Here is a 14,137-nt window from a genome sequence, read left to right on the forward strand (position 1 = left end):
ACTGTTGCACCTTTTACTTAGTCTAATATGCACGATAGTGGGGCCGAGTCTTTAAGCCTCTTGAAGGTATTACAAGCACTTTAACACTGAGATACTGACATACTGCAAAGAATCTCCGGCATCACTCTGCCTTTGTACTTTTAAATTGAACCCTAACACAGCGTAATAACAGCCAGTCCTCTGGTGTGGTCGGATCCAGCTCAGACTGAAGCCGCTCCAGACTTTGGCTTCCTCCTCCTCACCCACCCCCCCCTGCTTTTTTTCAAAATGATTTTATGCATAGTTAATAATTGTTTATGTGTCACATTCCCTGTATGTGCACACAAAGCTGATCCTGATTCCGGGGGCTGCAGCTCATACTTTCTTTCTCAACACCTCAGTATGGACAAACATTCCCTATTTTATTGACGGCATGTTGCAACAGGAGCACAACAGTCCGGTCTCGAACAGGCAACGTAAAAAAAAAAAAAAAGTGTTACAAAGGCATAACAGATTCCTCCAGCACACAGTAACACCGTGTACATGACACACTTGTTGGGCTGCTGTGTGGTTTAGAGGAAAAGTACAAAGGCTGGGTTATGGCAGAGGTTTGTTCTGACACTGTTGCAGGATTAGTGTGTGGAAAGGACTATTCAAAAGTTACTCCCTTGAGGGAAACATCCTTCTCTAAAGCCTCACCAAACTCTCTCCTCGCCGAAGTGATGGCCATCTTGGCACACATAAGCTACCAACCAGAGTAAAGGTTTAAGAGACACTGTTTTACTTTACCTCTCACACCAAGTGCAAGCTGAAAACAACAACAACAAAAAAAATCATCATTATTTTCCTCTGGCTTTTTTCTCTGTTCTTCTCGTCTGATAGTGCTTATTATTGGGGATCGCAGGGAAACATTAGCCTCATAGCTAACATCTGTAACTTGCTCTTTCTTTTAGCCTGATTTGATGAAAGGTAACACATATTTCCTGACATGTAACAATTTAATAAAGCGAGTATAACAACAACACATCTTGTCTTTTGTTTTGTAACCTTTACGGGAGAACTTTATGGATCGAGATAAAAAGGCTGAGTTTGGGGATTTGTTTTAACACACGATAATGGCAGGAAGGATGTTTGAATCTGCAAGATGATCACTAACTCTATCTCACACTTTCATGTGCAGCGTGTGGTCAAAAGGTGAAGGGAAGAGCGTGATGTGACAGTGAGGTCAGCATGTCTGCTTTGTCTCGGATCTCTGTTTTGTCCCAGAGAGGAAGAAGAAAGACAAGACAGATGAACAGATCTCATCCACTACATACATGTTTATAATGTCATTTAAAACATTTCATTAATTAAGACATATCGTGTGTGTGTGTTTGGGGGTTAGGTCACATGATAAAACACTGTTTTTCTGTTGACTCTGTAAACCTACACCTCATTTGCATAACACCCAACAGCTGGGGAATGGATAGGGCAGTTACACCTGCCCGTCCACCTGTCCGTGTGTGTGTGTGTGTGTGTGTGTGTGTGTGTGTGTGTGTGTGTGTGTGTGTGTGTGTGTGTGTGTGTGTGTGTGTGTGTGTGTGTGTGTGTGTGTGTGTATCCACCTGTTCAAATGTTCTTGTGTGTTTAACAACCCAGACAATGAGTGTGTGCCTGGTATTCTATGAGTTATTTGAATATGCTTTATGGATTCAGAGCGCTATGTGTTTGTTGTTATCTGGTATCACCTGTAATGGAAACTGCAGGTTGACTCTTGAAATAAAATAATTAATTAGCTAGCCACTGAAAATGCTCAATAAAAGACACATTTGACGAATATCACGATGAGTCACTTTTCAGACAAAGAAATAAAAAAACTTAAGTGTAAGGACTGGCTCTTAGGTGCTAACTAGCTAGCTGCTAACTAACAAGTTGTTCTAAAGTCAAGCACGTACTTTTTCTCGATTTGTCCGGATCTGATGAATTAACCCTCTCAACCACGTTTAAGATTACAAAAACACAAACCCTTTTAATGGTGCTTTCACACACAAAACTCCTGGAAACTTTCTGAAGTTTTTCAGGTTTGTGTGAACGCAAACAGATTCCAGATTTACCCAGAGGTTTTCCTGCTAGCCTCCTAGTACATTTTGTCAGCTGGAAGTCAGGGTGAGCTGATGTGTGAAGTCAGCAGAAAATATTCACTAAGATTCACAGTGAGCAAGGGGCGGGGGTTGGAGGTTTATATCAGTTCATACGTTCATAGACTGTATGCGCATGGTTCTATGCGATCTCTGTGCACGTTTTAAACCTGCTTCATTCTGTTTTCTGTTCACCAGTACGTTCTCCTCCACTCCTGAATAGTGCTGTTGATAATGTTGAACTACAGGTTGCACGATATAAAAGCAAAGATTCTTATTCCTCTGACGTCATGTCTCTCCTCCTGAGATTCCCCCCTCCTGTCTGACAGCGATAGTCTCCGGCAGTGAGTGACATTTGTCCAACACATGTGTGTAAAGTTAATCAGCTGCACAATCAATAATGGACCCTGACAATTTGAGTGTTTTTTTTGATGATGAAGTTCGAGCACTTTAAAGAGGAGGATTTGGCTCATGAAAATGAAGCTTTTGTAAAAATAGAAACCAATGAAAAACACATGTATGCTGTATAAATCAGAATATAGGAAGGAAGCTTCAGAACATGGAAAGAGAAAGGGATTGAGCTGGGAAAAAGAAAAAGAAGTGAGGATATTTTTTATGAACCATCAAAAATGTTTCTTCTGAAGAAAGATCTCTTTAGATTAAAAAAAATATATATATCAGAATTACTTGTCCAATGTACATTTCTTACCTTTGTTATTGTTGTGAACTGATTTTTTTCTACCCTAATTTACTGGAGAGATCATTGGAGAAGATTATCATTCAAACCTCTTCAAATGATCCAGAACAGAGCCGTGTTACTGGTCTCCAACCAACCCGAGGCAGCACATGTCACATCACACTTGTTTCCACTCCCATCAAATTCAAAACCCTGCTCGCTTACAGAACAGGGACAAAAAAGGGCTCCACACCTGAACTCTCTAATCCAGGTCTACACCCCCTCCTGCCCACTAACCTCTGCCAATCAAAGTCACCTGGTCCAACATTCACAACAGGGCCCTAAGTCTGTAGATAGACTCTTCTCTGGTGGGATGCATCACCCAACTCCATTCAACCTGTAATAAAAGAACTAACCCCCCTCTTCCATGAACACCTCTGATGTTGATGATGATGACATTGAGCATGTTGTTTACCTTGATTAAGATATTGACCACCAGGCTGTTGATGTTGTTGATGATTAAACAAATCTTCATCTTTACACCCTGTGCACGGCCTGGCAGCACCTGTGTCCAATCCAAGTTTAAGCTGTTTGTTGACCCTTGCTGACGTTCTTAACTCGTGTGTAGATCCTTGCTTGTGTTATACTTACTCTCAGATGTACAATGCTTTGCACTAAAGGCGTCTGCTAAATGAAATGGTAACGCTGTAACATATCCTGTTTAGGTGGATTCACATAGTCTCCTCACTATGTTATTCTATGAGTGTGGAGGGTTTCTTCTGATTGATAATGATTAACATGATAATACCTGACTCAGCAGTCTGACATGTGAGATTCTATCAATCATTAAAACATCTTGCACAAAAGCAGTTTCTATAAAATAACCATCAGTCAGCCTCTACGTAATAGACTTAAATAATAAGATAAATACATTTTTTTCCTAACATTTGTAAAATGAAAAATGACCTCTGACAGTCACTAGTCCTGACACAGGCCATAAGTAGGACTCAGGAAGATGAAGCAGTTGGCATACAGATAGAATAGAATAGATGTGCACAGGTACAGGACAGTACAGGTACATTGGAATTTTTGTGCGTTTCTCCCTGAGTAGAAAAAAAAGAGTAAAAGTACAAATAAAATAAAAAAAATAAATCATTTAAATAAATAAGATAGTGACTTGTTGTTCATACTGCGAGCTACCTGGTTATCTGTAAGCTTCGTCTTCTCTTATTGGCTGTTCTCTGTTTGCTGTGTTTGGTCATAGTTTGTTGACATTGTTCTCCTGTTTCTCTCCAGCTGGATGGGGACACCATGTTCCTGGGTGTGCAAGACGCAGGCCTTGACTTTCCCTCAACCAATCAGGTTAGTGTGTGTGTGTGTGTGTGTGTGTGTGTGTGTGTGTGTGTGTGTGTGTGTGTGTGTGTGTGTGTGTGTGTGTGTGTGTGTGTGTCTGTGTGTGTGTGTGTGTGTGTGTGTGTGTGTGGTGAGAAGAAGGAGCTCTTTTCAAAATCAAGTGTGCGAACACCTCTCCCAAAGGAATCGAAAGCTCTGCGTCCGACCAAAACACTCTTTATGGAGAAATCACAAAATTCAAAATAAAGATGTTCATGGTTAAGAAAAGTAAAAATGTTTTATCACGTATGAGAAGACGTTTACATGATGACAAAAAGTTTATTATTGTGTTTTTCAAACTAAAACTGGACTTTTTAAATAAGTGTTGAAATGTTGTACTAAGCTGAAGTCGTAATAACCAACCTGAATAAAGTGTTTGGGGTTAAAGTCACTCTTGCATGTTTACACCTACATTGACACCAAATTGGCCCTGCTGTTCTGCACATGCTCCACAGTTCTCGCGCCGGGCTTTGACCAGGAAGTAAAGCTGGCTATTTCCCACAACTCCACGATTACGATACATATCGTGATAAACATAGATTTTTGGATAATGACCTACACAGAATTCACTACCACAGCTTTTCTTTATCGTTGAGAATAACAGCAGAGGCGTAAGTCAGAGGCATCAAACCAGTTCCTCAGAGATCCTAGAAATACATATCAATATTTTAATCCCAGAGCTGTGGCTGTGGTGTTAATGTGAACTGTACCATAGGTCAATTATCTTTCTAAACTGTCATCACAGCTGTGTAACATCTGCATCGATACATGTATTTGCACGGAGCACATGACGATATATTGCCATATCGATTTTTTTGAGCACAGCCCAACCAGGAAGTGAAACAGCAAAAATGAGAGCCAGGAGGAAAGGAGTAGAGTATGCACACAAAGTACTGGGTTGTAAAGCTATATATGTGTATATATATATGTATGTATATATAATTATAAAAATGTGATTTTAAAGTTCAAGATACAGTTTCAAACCTGTTAGCATTAAGAGCGCTCTGATAAAGATGCTTGAACAGGGAGCAGTCTCCCTGAAGATCATTTGATCTTACCCGATGAGGTCATTAGGTTCTCCTGAGCTATTTTAGTCTTCACAGCTATTTCCAGTTCTAACAAACCATCTTTCTGCTCTCTTCCTGTTCCACAAATCAATATCACTTATACTGTACTCGACCTGCGGCACATAAACTATTTACAATGATGGTCCACCTCCAAGCTCCTCCAGCAAAAAGAAGTAGGGCTGTTCAGTTCAGCAGCATGTGATGCTTTGAAGCAGTTTGATCAGTGAGCTGATTATATCTTTTAATTTAATTTACCATTAAAGCATGAAAAAGTAAATATTCAAGGCTCACTTATTGTTCCTGTGGTTGTATCTCTTATTTATAAAGGTTTGAGGAAAAAAATTAAATAAGGTTGTTATAGGACTGGGTGATATGACCTCAGGCCATGTGCACGCTCACACCACTCACTCAGCACACGGCGATCCTTTTGTCAGTCTGACAAAGCCGTCAGCCGTGATGATGACTATAAAAGTTCATATAAATAATACACTAATGTAGCTTACACAGTGTGGAGAGGACATTTAATAACTACATGAATTAATGATAGCATTAGTGTTTTATTGCTGTTAAATCTTTTCAAAACATGTCCGATAGTTTTGTCATGTGGCCAGCATTCAGGGATGTTAACGGCCAAACGGGCCATAAAATAAAGGGCTAGCTTAAACTCTGACGTCATGTTTGTGCTAATGTTACTGTGCAGCTTCATTTAGTGGCTTTGTTAATTCTATATCCATATCAAATCAGCTGAAGATCTGTACTGCCCACAGAGAATCCTCAAGAAATGATTACTGAATAGATTGCGTCTCTCAGCTGTTACGAGCACCGGCTGCAGATATAAACACAACAAAATGCTAGCCCTAACCTGAAGTGTGACAGAGCGGTCAAGAGATGACAGGGACAGAAAGGACTGGTTCTCAGGACAGGGAAAACATAAGGCTAGGCCACCTCACCTACACGCTGGTCTGCTGGGTCCCCGGATCGCACTGAGCGGCTTTGTGATGAGCGACGAGCCCAGGCGACTATGAATTCACTTTTATAATAATAATAATTTATACTTTATTGATCCCACGAGGGGAAATTCAGTTTTACACTGTCTAATGAACATGAACACACACATGCACAAACAGGATCCTGTGGACATGCATTAATGGAGAGGTCTCAGAGTGAGGGGGCTGCCCACAGAGAGCGCTCCAGAGCAGTTTTGGTGTTTTGCTCAAGGGCACCTCGGCAGTGCTCAGGAAGTGGACTGGCACCTCTCCAGCTACCAGACCAACTTCCGGACTTGGTCCGTACTGGGACTTGAGCCGCCAACCCTCCGATTCCCAACCCAAGTCCCTACAGACTGAGCAGTACTGCTACCCCAGTTTTGTTTGTTGTAGTTGGATCACATCAGGTACAGCTGGTTTCAAAAACAAGTTGATGGGTGTGGGTTGGCTGTCAAGTCCGGCAGCTTCCAAGTCAGCGTCCATACTGGTCCTCTGCCAGCTGCCACTTCACCTGAGTCTTATTACATCATTTAACAGCGACACAGCACCGCTCTGTGCGCACCTCAAGACAACCCAGTAACCACAGATTAAACCCATTCTCTATTCTCTCCATGAAAACCAGTCCAAATTCATTTACTAAACAGAAAGATAAGGAAGAAGAAGAACCTTACTGTTTCCTAACACGGCTGATTAAAGCCAAAAACTCCCTTCACAACCCAGCCAGAGTAATTAAGCACGGTGATGAAGACAGTTTAAAAGAGAGCCAGCACCTCCAGTCTCCCTGCTCTGGTGAAGTTGTGGATAAAATAGTCTTGACCACTTTTGAACAGGTCATGTACGTCATAGAAGTACAGAGTTTTAGATGAATGATTTTGGGCCTGGGTCATTTTGGCTTCAGTACTGTAATATCTTTCCTCTCAGAGAAGCTAAACTAAACTAGCATCACAGGACAAGGCTGTTCTCTGGTGTTCATAAGTTTACATTTTTCATGTTTATGATTAAATTGTTCAGCAGAGAGGGAGAGAGAGATTGCCTTATTTCCACTTTCAGGCCGCTGATGTATGAACAGCTGTCCTGTTACCTCAGCTCTGTGTGATAGCCATCCTGTTTTTAGATCCCTATGAAACAGCAAACACTATTTTTATTTGACTGTGTGACTAAATTCACAAAGTCCTTTCCTGAGTTGTAGGGAAGCCTCTCATATGTGTGTTTGTTTGAACAGAATTACCTCACAACAAAGCAAGGCTCGTATTAATAAGAAACTCCACTCGAGATACATTATTCATAGAGCACACTATAGAGAATATTGTGTAGTATAGGAATCTATGATTTGATGTTTTATTCATAGTGTTGTGCCATAAGAAGATGGGGAGTGGTGTGTGGAATAAGAATTCACAGCTTTATTATTGAAGTACCATTGCTTCTATAAAGTCAGAGGTTGTTGTGATGAACGAGAGCAATCATCTCAGCGCAGTCCAACCTTTCCACCTTGTCATTTCTGAACGGTTAATGTAGCCGTTACTTTGCTTTGTGAGCGCTGAAACAGCGAGATAGACGTTCAGAAAGGAGAAACGTTTCTCTGGCAGGGAGAAGGACTGAGCAGTACAAGTTGCACTGCATGAATCTGTGCATGTTTGGAAAAGAAGATTTCACAGTCAGTCACATTATGCAGCAGAATGACTTTCCTGGAAAAAAACATTAAAGGTGGAGTCAGCAGCTTTTTTCCAAAAGAATAAAAAATAGACAAAAGTGATGCCACTCGATCGTCCCTTTTGGGCCTCCATACATGTGTGGTGGTGACTGTATCTGCAGAGACCATGTCCTCCACTTGGATTGTGATGTTTTGTTTTGGTTGACTCGGGTCGTTTCTGGGCGAGGAGGGAGCTGGTGTGTTTCCCCCAGCTGATGGCGGTGCACATGGTACATTTGGGAGTGGATACAATTTAGAGATTGGACCCGATTTGAATCGGTGAATATGACGGACGTGAAAGTCGCAGCAAAGAAGATGAAACATAATCATAGCGAGGCGAGAGCTCCTACCCAAAGCGAGGGGGAACCTTGGGTTGGCTTTTCCTGGATGCCGAGTTGGTCGGCTTTGTGTTGGACAGGCAGGTGACAAACAACGACGGTTACCTTGTGCTAGCATGTGGAGGCTTCAGTGTAGGAACAACATGTAAACATAAACACTACTTCTGTAGTGAGTGTGAGCGTCTGGGGGCGATGAGCCCAGGACGAGGGGCCACGTTTGAATGTTGTGTTTACATGCTGCAACAAATATTACTACTGACTAGGGTTGCAAAATTCCGGGAATTTTCAGTTGGAAACTTTCCATGGGAATTAACGGGAATTTGTGGGAAAATTTACCGGGAATTTTCCACCCCTTTGCAACCCTACTACTGACTCAACATTTAAATACTATTAAAGAACATTCAAGATTTACTGTGATAAAGATGCTTTCTAAATGTTTGTGTCTTTAAAACAAAGGATAGGCTCAATCGTTTGCATTTTGAGAAAAGCCCTGTTCCTTAAGCTCTGTCGCCACATGAATCAAAAGTTATTTGTCGTCATGCAGTTCAACCTACAGCTCTTTTTATGTGACGTTTCACTACACAGGCATGCACAGTGAAGCTGTGAGTTAAGAAGTCTCAATGCTAAGTGAATAGTATTTAAATGTAGAGTAGAATTCAACACAACATATTTACAGAATATCATTTTTTCCAGGTGAATGTAGCTCCAGTGAGTCTGCTCTGATGTGTATGAAACATCACACTTTATCACCTCAATAACTCATTGACACTCACCCTTAGCTTAAATGTGCACATAGCTCAGGTTCAAAACATTTCTGAACAGTCTCATACTGTGTGTTGTTGTTGTTTACAGTTTGAGGTGTGTCTTCTCACGGACTGAGTGGAGCGCAGAGAGTTTACTAGCTCTCAGCTGCTTTGCATAAAAGCTTCACAAGTTTAAACAGCTGTGTAGAAGCTGATAGAGGATCATCACTCTAGATGAATATAGCCGATACTGAAAAGTAAAATAAAATGCAAAAAAGACTAGAGATCAGGCACACACACACCGCTCTTTGTGATGCCTCTCTAGTTAGTAGGGATTCTCCCCAGGCTCATATTCAAGGCCAGATTAACAGAATTTATATTTAGTAAATAAAGATATATAAGATTGTTTGTTATCTAAAGCTTCAGTGTCTGTCCTGCTTTATGGAGCGTCTCGCTGGTTATGGTTTTACCCAGACTCCAGGTATGAATGTCTAGAAATTCAAAAAACATGCAGTGAAACAAAGACATGGTGATCACCAGGGTCGCTGCTACAGGGAAATACACACTGGAATAAAAGGTGAACTAGATGTACAATAGCTGTTAGCATCATTGATGTTATCAGGTTATAATGTTTTTATGTGTTTGTCTTTCCTCCTTCATTGCAGCTGTGCAGCTCTTTGTAACCTTTTCTTATCAGGGATTATCTACCGCAGAGTTGGGCGTCTTGTTTTATTATTCTGTCCCCTCAGTTCAGTAGCTTTAGATGTCTGTATAAAAGTAAAAACAAGATGACCTAAACTTTATTTAAAGTGTTTTTGGGGGGCTGTGTGTGTCTTTGTGTGTGTAGAAACTCTCTCACTCTGCCCCCTCTCCACCCACTCTCTCTCTCTCTCTTTGTCCTTGCTTCTCTTCATGACCTTTTCATTTGACCTTTGACCTTTTCCTGGCCTCTGTGTCCATTTGAACTTTGTTTGTCTTTGTGATTCTTCCCACAGTTCCGTGTGCCACAGCCCCCCCACCCTCTCAACAAGGTGACGCCACACAACCAGCCAGCACAGCACTGGAGGAGAGACACACACATGGGAGACTCACAGCGTCTGCCATGGGTGAATGCTCACACACACACACACACACACACACACACACACACACACACAGAAGCACAGAGACACACACACACATACACACACACACACACACACAGAGACACACACACACACACACATATACAAAACAGAGAGAGAGAGATGGTTTATTATATTGTTATCCACACTCTGCTTAAACTGACACACAGCTGTATAATAATAATAATAATAACAGTGTTGAATCGTTTCACTGCTTCGATCAAATTCACCTAAAAACTGCTTCAGTGTTTCATTGCACTTCTCTCATTGAAAGAATCTACGAGTCTTGAATAGAGCAGGGCCAGCGGGTTATTAGAAGTTAACAACCAGAACTAGAGTGTCTCTGAGAGCTCAGACCTTCCTCCTGGCCTCGGTGTATGGTCCTCCATGACATGCATGTGGCACATCCAACTATCTCATGAAGTAGGTGCGTACTGACTATGACATAAAACTCTGAAAGCAAAAAAAAAAATCACGTTTTCATTTTTTCAACGACGTTGAAATGCCGAGCAAGTGGATTTTTTCTTTTCAGTGTGACTCGTTTATACTCTAATTTCTAATTTCTCACATATACATAGACAGTAAAAAAAAAATCCCTGAAGATTGTATGAGTGGGTGAGGCGTCGGGCCACCATGAAGATTTGGAGGGAAACTCCCAACGCTCACCCACTTCTGCACATTTTTACATAATTTGCTGACAGATAAGAAGTGTACTACTGGAGCCACTCACTGAGCACATAACACACACCTTCTATCAGACTGAAACATATGACTGTAGAGGACAGGGTTGATGCTAATTAAGCATTTATAGCGGACTGGTCCTTTATATGAATGTGTGTCTTTATAGTTTCCCTCTAAGGACACTTTAATGAATTGCATACCTGTCTTTGTCTTAGTCTTATCAATATTAAAAATCAATTTAAACTGTCAGGGCTCCAGAAGATTGATTACAAAAGCCAGTTTTTCACAGCCTGTCTGAGGTGACATGGGGGATCAAGTCGTACCAGAGAAAGATCTCTGCATTTCTTTTCTTTGTTTGCAGAATCTTAACTCTCACTCTTATTTTAGAATCTAATCTTAATTCATATAAATACATTTAGATGATTTCACACAGCAGTTAAAAACGTTTAAATTAAATTCACAATGCAGCGGTCTGGTTTCAGAGACTGGTGTGGATGTTCAACATTATTCTTGTCAAACTGACTTTTGTTCTTTTTCGTTATCGTATGAAACTGCCATGAACATGAACATGGACACGTGCAAAGTGTGAAATGTGAAAACGTGTGAAAAGACTTAATCCTGACTACATTAGTCTTTCTAGACGCTCCCAGTGCTCAGGGAACGAGCTATTGTACTGACGTGAATGTGAGAGAGCGAGAGAGAGAGAAAGTAATTTATGTGGAACTCAGAGAAATGATGGAGAGAGCAGAAGAGCGAGGGAGAGAGTGAGAGAGGCAGACAGACAGACAGCAGTGTAATTTATGCAGAGCTCCAAGCTCCAACAGGACGCTGTTTTTACCACTTAGACCATGAATCTGATGGTTAGTCAGGACCTGATAAACAAAGTGTTGGGGGTTTCATATTGGAGACATATTCCCCGAGCTAAAGGCAAAAAACAGCACATGTTGGGGTTTCATTTTTAAATGAGCTGATGGCTCTTTAAAAACACTTGATCATTAAATTCCTGATGGAAGGAGAAGACGAGAGAACTGTCTTGAAATGCTCCTTTAACTCCTGACCACAACCATATTATTATTTACAGTTCATCTTGTTCTTTAAGTGATCCTAAAAACACTCAATAAAATGTGATAGCAAAAACATTCTGAACGCTGAATGCTGAAAATACACCATCAAAATATGGAATAGTGGATGATTATAAAAGATATATATCTTGTGACGCAGATGGCCTAGCGGTTTGGTCATGCCCCATGTATGAAGCCAATCGTCCTTGAGGTGGGCAGCCCAGGTTCAAGTCAGACCTCCAACCCTTAAGGCTCTGACACACCAAGCAGACGGCAAAGAACTAGTGGCAATGAAGGCCGTCTGTGGTGTTGCCTCACGTCGCCGTTTGTCTTGGCCAAAAAGTTGCACTTGAACACACCACAAAGACTACAGCCGACGGCCAACCACCACGTACGTTCTTCAGTGAGAGGAAATAACGCTCCATGCCAGCAGGGGGCGGTAGTCCGTTGTTATGATACGAGAAGACCATTTTCACACCCCTCTCGCTCACCACTCGTATTATAGGTCGCCTACTAATGGAGAATAATGTCTGATGAAAAGTAGAAAATGGCGCTGCCGTTGTCAGCTCTTGGTCTTTTAGTGGAAAAAGAAAAGAAGAGGCAGGGGAGAAAAATAAGGAGAAACTGCACTAATGGGTGAAAGCATGGATACTACAGCAGCATGCTCAAGGGGCTTTACTGAACCTGAGAGCTGGAGAGAAATAAAACCTCCCAACAGCCAATCAGAGAGATTCCTCTCACTGACCGCTGATTCAACATGTCAAATCGTCCAAAATAAAAATAATAAAAACCAGGGCAACGACCGCTCACCGACGATCCAACTAGGACCGACGGCCGACGATCTCCTCGGTGTGTCAGGAACTTTAGTGGGAAGAGTTTAGGATGTTCCCATCACATTTTTGGCTTCTCTCTTTTCCTGCACATTTAAAATATTTTGGCATCAGCATTGGCTGTCAGCTGGACATTAAAGATTTCTTTCTTTCATGTCACGTCTGAACGGCGTCATTTTGAACAGCGTCACCTACCGAGAAGAAGACCTTTAGTCAGCTATTATTAAAGGTTATTGGCTTCTTAAGTTCTAACAGATTGAAAGAATGTCATTATTTGTCTTTGGTTTATGTGTGCTTTATTTTGTTTATTATTTACAATGTTGTATTTGCTTATAAGCGTCACGTTTGGGACCCAGAAGAGTGAAGTAGGTCAGGACTGAGGAGACAACGTTACAAAGAATGAGATATTCTGCATCCAAAGCCTCCTCAGTTTATAAAAGTCTGTTGTCTCCTTACCTTGATGGTAAGATATTTCAACTCTATATGGCACGTCTGCAGTTTGTAAAAGCACTTTGGCACAAATTAAAAAAACTTAGCTCTACCTGCAGCAGACGACAACGTAAAAGCTGCAGAGCTTCATGAGTCTGTCACATGTCTCTCTCGGTGTCTACTATAGATCTCTTTAAATATCCAACTTTAAGTCAAATGACTATTCAGAGAGGCTGCAAAAGCTAAAATGCTATCATGTTGCATTAAGAAGTGTACGATCAAGTGTTGGAGCTTTACTTGAGTAGGGATATTATTTATGACTCTAAACCAAATGTATATATATTATTTAATTTAAATGATCAATATACACACACTTATTTATGTAAATACTGTAATTGACATCTTAATTGACCCATCTGTCACATAACTGCATTTGACTTATTATCATGTTACTTCAGCATCTTTTGCACTATTCACCACTGCACTGTTTCATATTTAGTCATGTAAATATTAGTCTTTTCTTATTATGTTTATTGTTGATATTTAATGTTGTACCTGTACATAAGAGAGCACAGTTCACTGAAGTTAAATTCCTTGTGTGTGTAAACATACCTGGACAATAAATCTCAATCTGATTATGATTCTGATTAAAGTCGGGATATAAATATAAACCTGTTTTTGGAACGCAAATGCTGAATGGAAGAAGTTAACTGAGGTAATATCGAGTTCTTGGTGTTTTGACTCAACGAGGGAACAATGTGCAGTTAGTTAAGTCAGGTGTCCCTGCATTAACTAAAGTTATCTTAATCTGGATTAGATCCTTTTGAATGTGTGTGTGAATGTTTGTATTAGGTATTGGGCGTCTGTGGATCAGTTAGAGTCGCCACCGTTGGGGGTTCGATCCCCAGCTCCAGCAGCAACATGTGCAGACCACAAGTTGCTCCCACTGCTTCATTGGTTGTGTATGAATAGGATTAGTTACTTCTGATGGTCTTCCTACATAGCAGCCTCTACCATCAGTGTG

At 41.0% G+C, this 14,137-nt stretch overlaps 1 protein-coding gene across 1 annotated transcript in view; it reads left to right on the forward strand.

Moving 5' to 3' along the window:
• tox (thymocyte selection-associated high mobility group box) overlaps window positions 1-14,137 on the forward strand; it is a 46,560-nt gene that overhangs the window by 15,787 nt on the left and 16,636 nt on the right. Inside the window, exons 2-3 of the mRNA XM_061043856.1 lie at window positions 4,069-4,134; window positions 9,984-10,094. Coding sequence (XP_060899839.1) covers window positions 4,069-4,134; window positions 9,984-10,094 — 177 coding nt within the window. The remainder of the gene's footprint in view (window positions 1-4,068; window positions 4,135-9,983; window positions 10,095-14,137) is intronic.

Source organism: Labrus mixtus, chromosome 8, assembly GCF_963584025.1.
Source record: "Labrus mixtus chromosome 8, fLabMix1.1, whole genome shotgun sequence".
Lineage (NCBI taxonomy): Eukaryota > Metazoa > Chordata > Actinopteri > Labriformes > Labridae > Labrus > Labrus mixtus.